Source organism: Buceros rhinoceros, unplaced genomic scaffold (assembly GCF_000710305.1).
Source record: "Buceros rhinoceros silvestris isolate BGI_N320 unplaced genomic scaffold, ASM71030v1 scaffold29460, whole genome shotgun sequence".
NCBI classification, from domain to species: domain Eukaryota; kingdom Metazoa; phylum Chordata; class Aves; order Bucerotiformes; family Bucerotidae; genus Buceros; species Buceros rhinoceros.
This window is the reverse complement of record NW_010391760.1, coordinates 1,605-1,822: the sequence shown is the minus strand read 5'-3', so window position 1 is coordinate 1,822 and position 218 is coordinate 1,605. Positions and strand designations below refer to the sequence as shown.

Genomic DNA, 218 nt, shown 5'->3' with positions numbered 1-218 from the left:
GTGGCCATGCCACTGGTTGCATGCCCCCAGACGCGGCAGTGGAGGACAGCCAGGAGCGCTGCAGTTGCCCCACACCGTGCAACCTGACACGCTATGGCAAGGAGATCTCCATGGTACGCATCCCCAACAAGGGCTCAGCGCGCTACCTCGCCCGCAAGTACAACAAGAACGAGACCTATATCCGGTGAGTTGCTAGCACTGGGGAGTCCTTGGGGAGA

The 218-nt window shown here is 61.0% G+C and overlaps 1 protein-coding gene across 1 annotated transcript in view; it reads left to right on the top strand.

Annotated features, from left to right (window-relative positions):
- Positions 1-218, top strand: part of ASIC4 (acid-sensing (proton-gated) ion channel family member 4) — a gene marked incomplete at both ends in the record, with an annotated part of 3,745 nt that overhangs the window by 2,010 nt on the left and 1,517 nt on the right. The window contains 1 exon segment of the mRNA XM_010142946.1: positions 31-184. Within this exon segment, the coding sequence (XP_010141248.1) occupies positions 31-184 (154 nt within the window).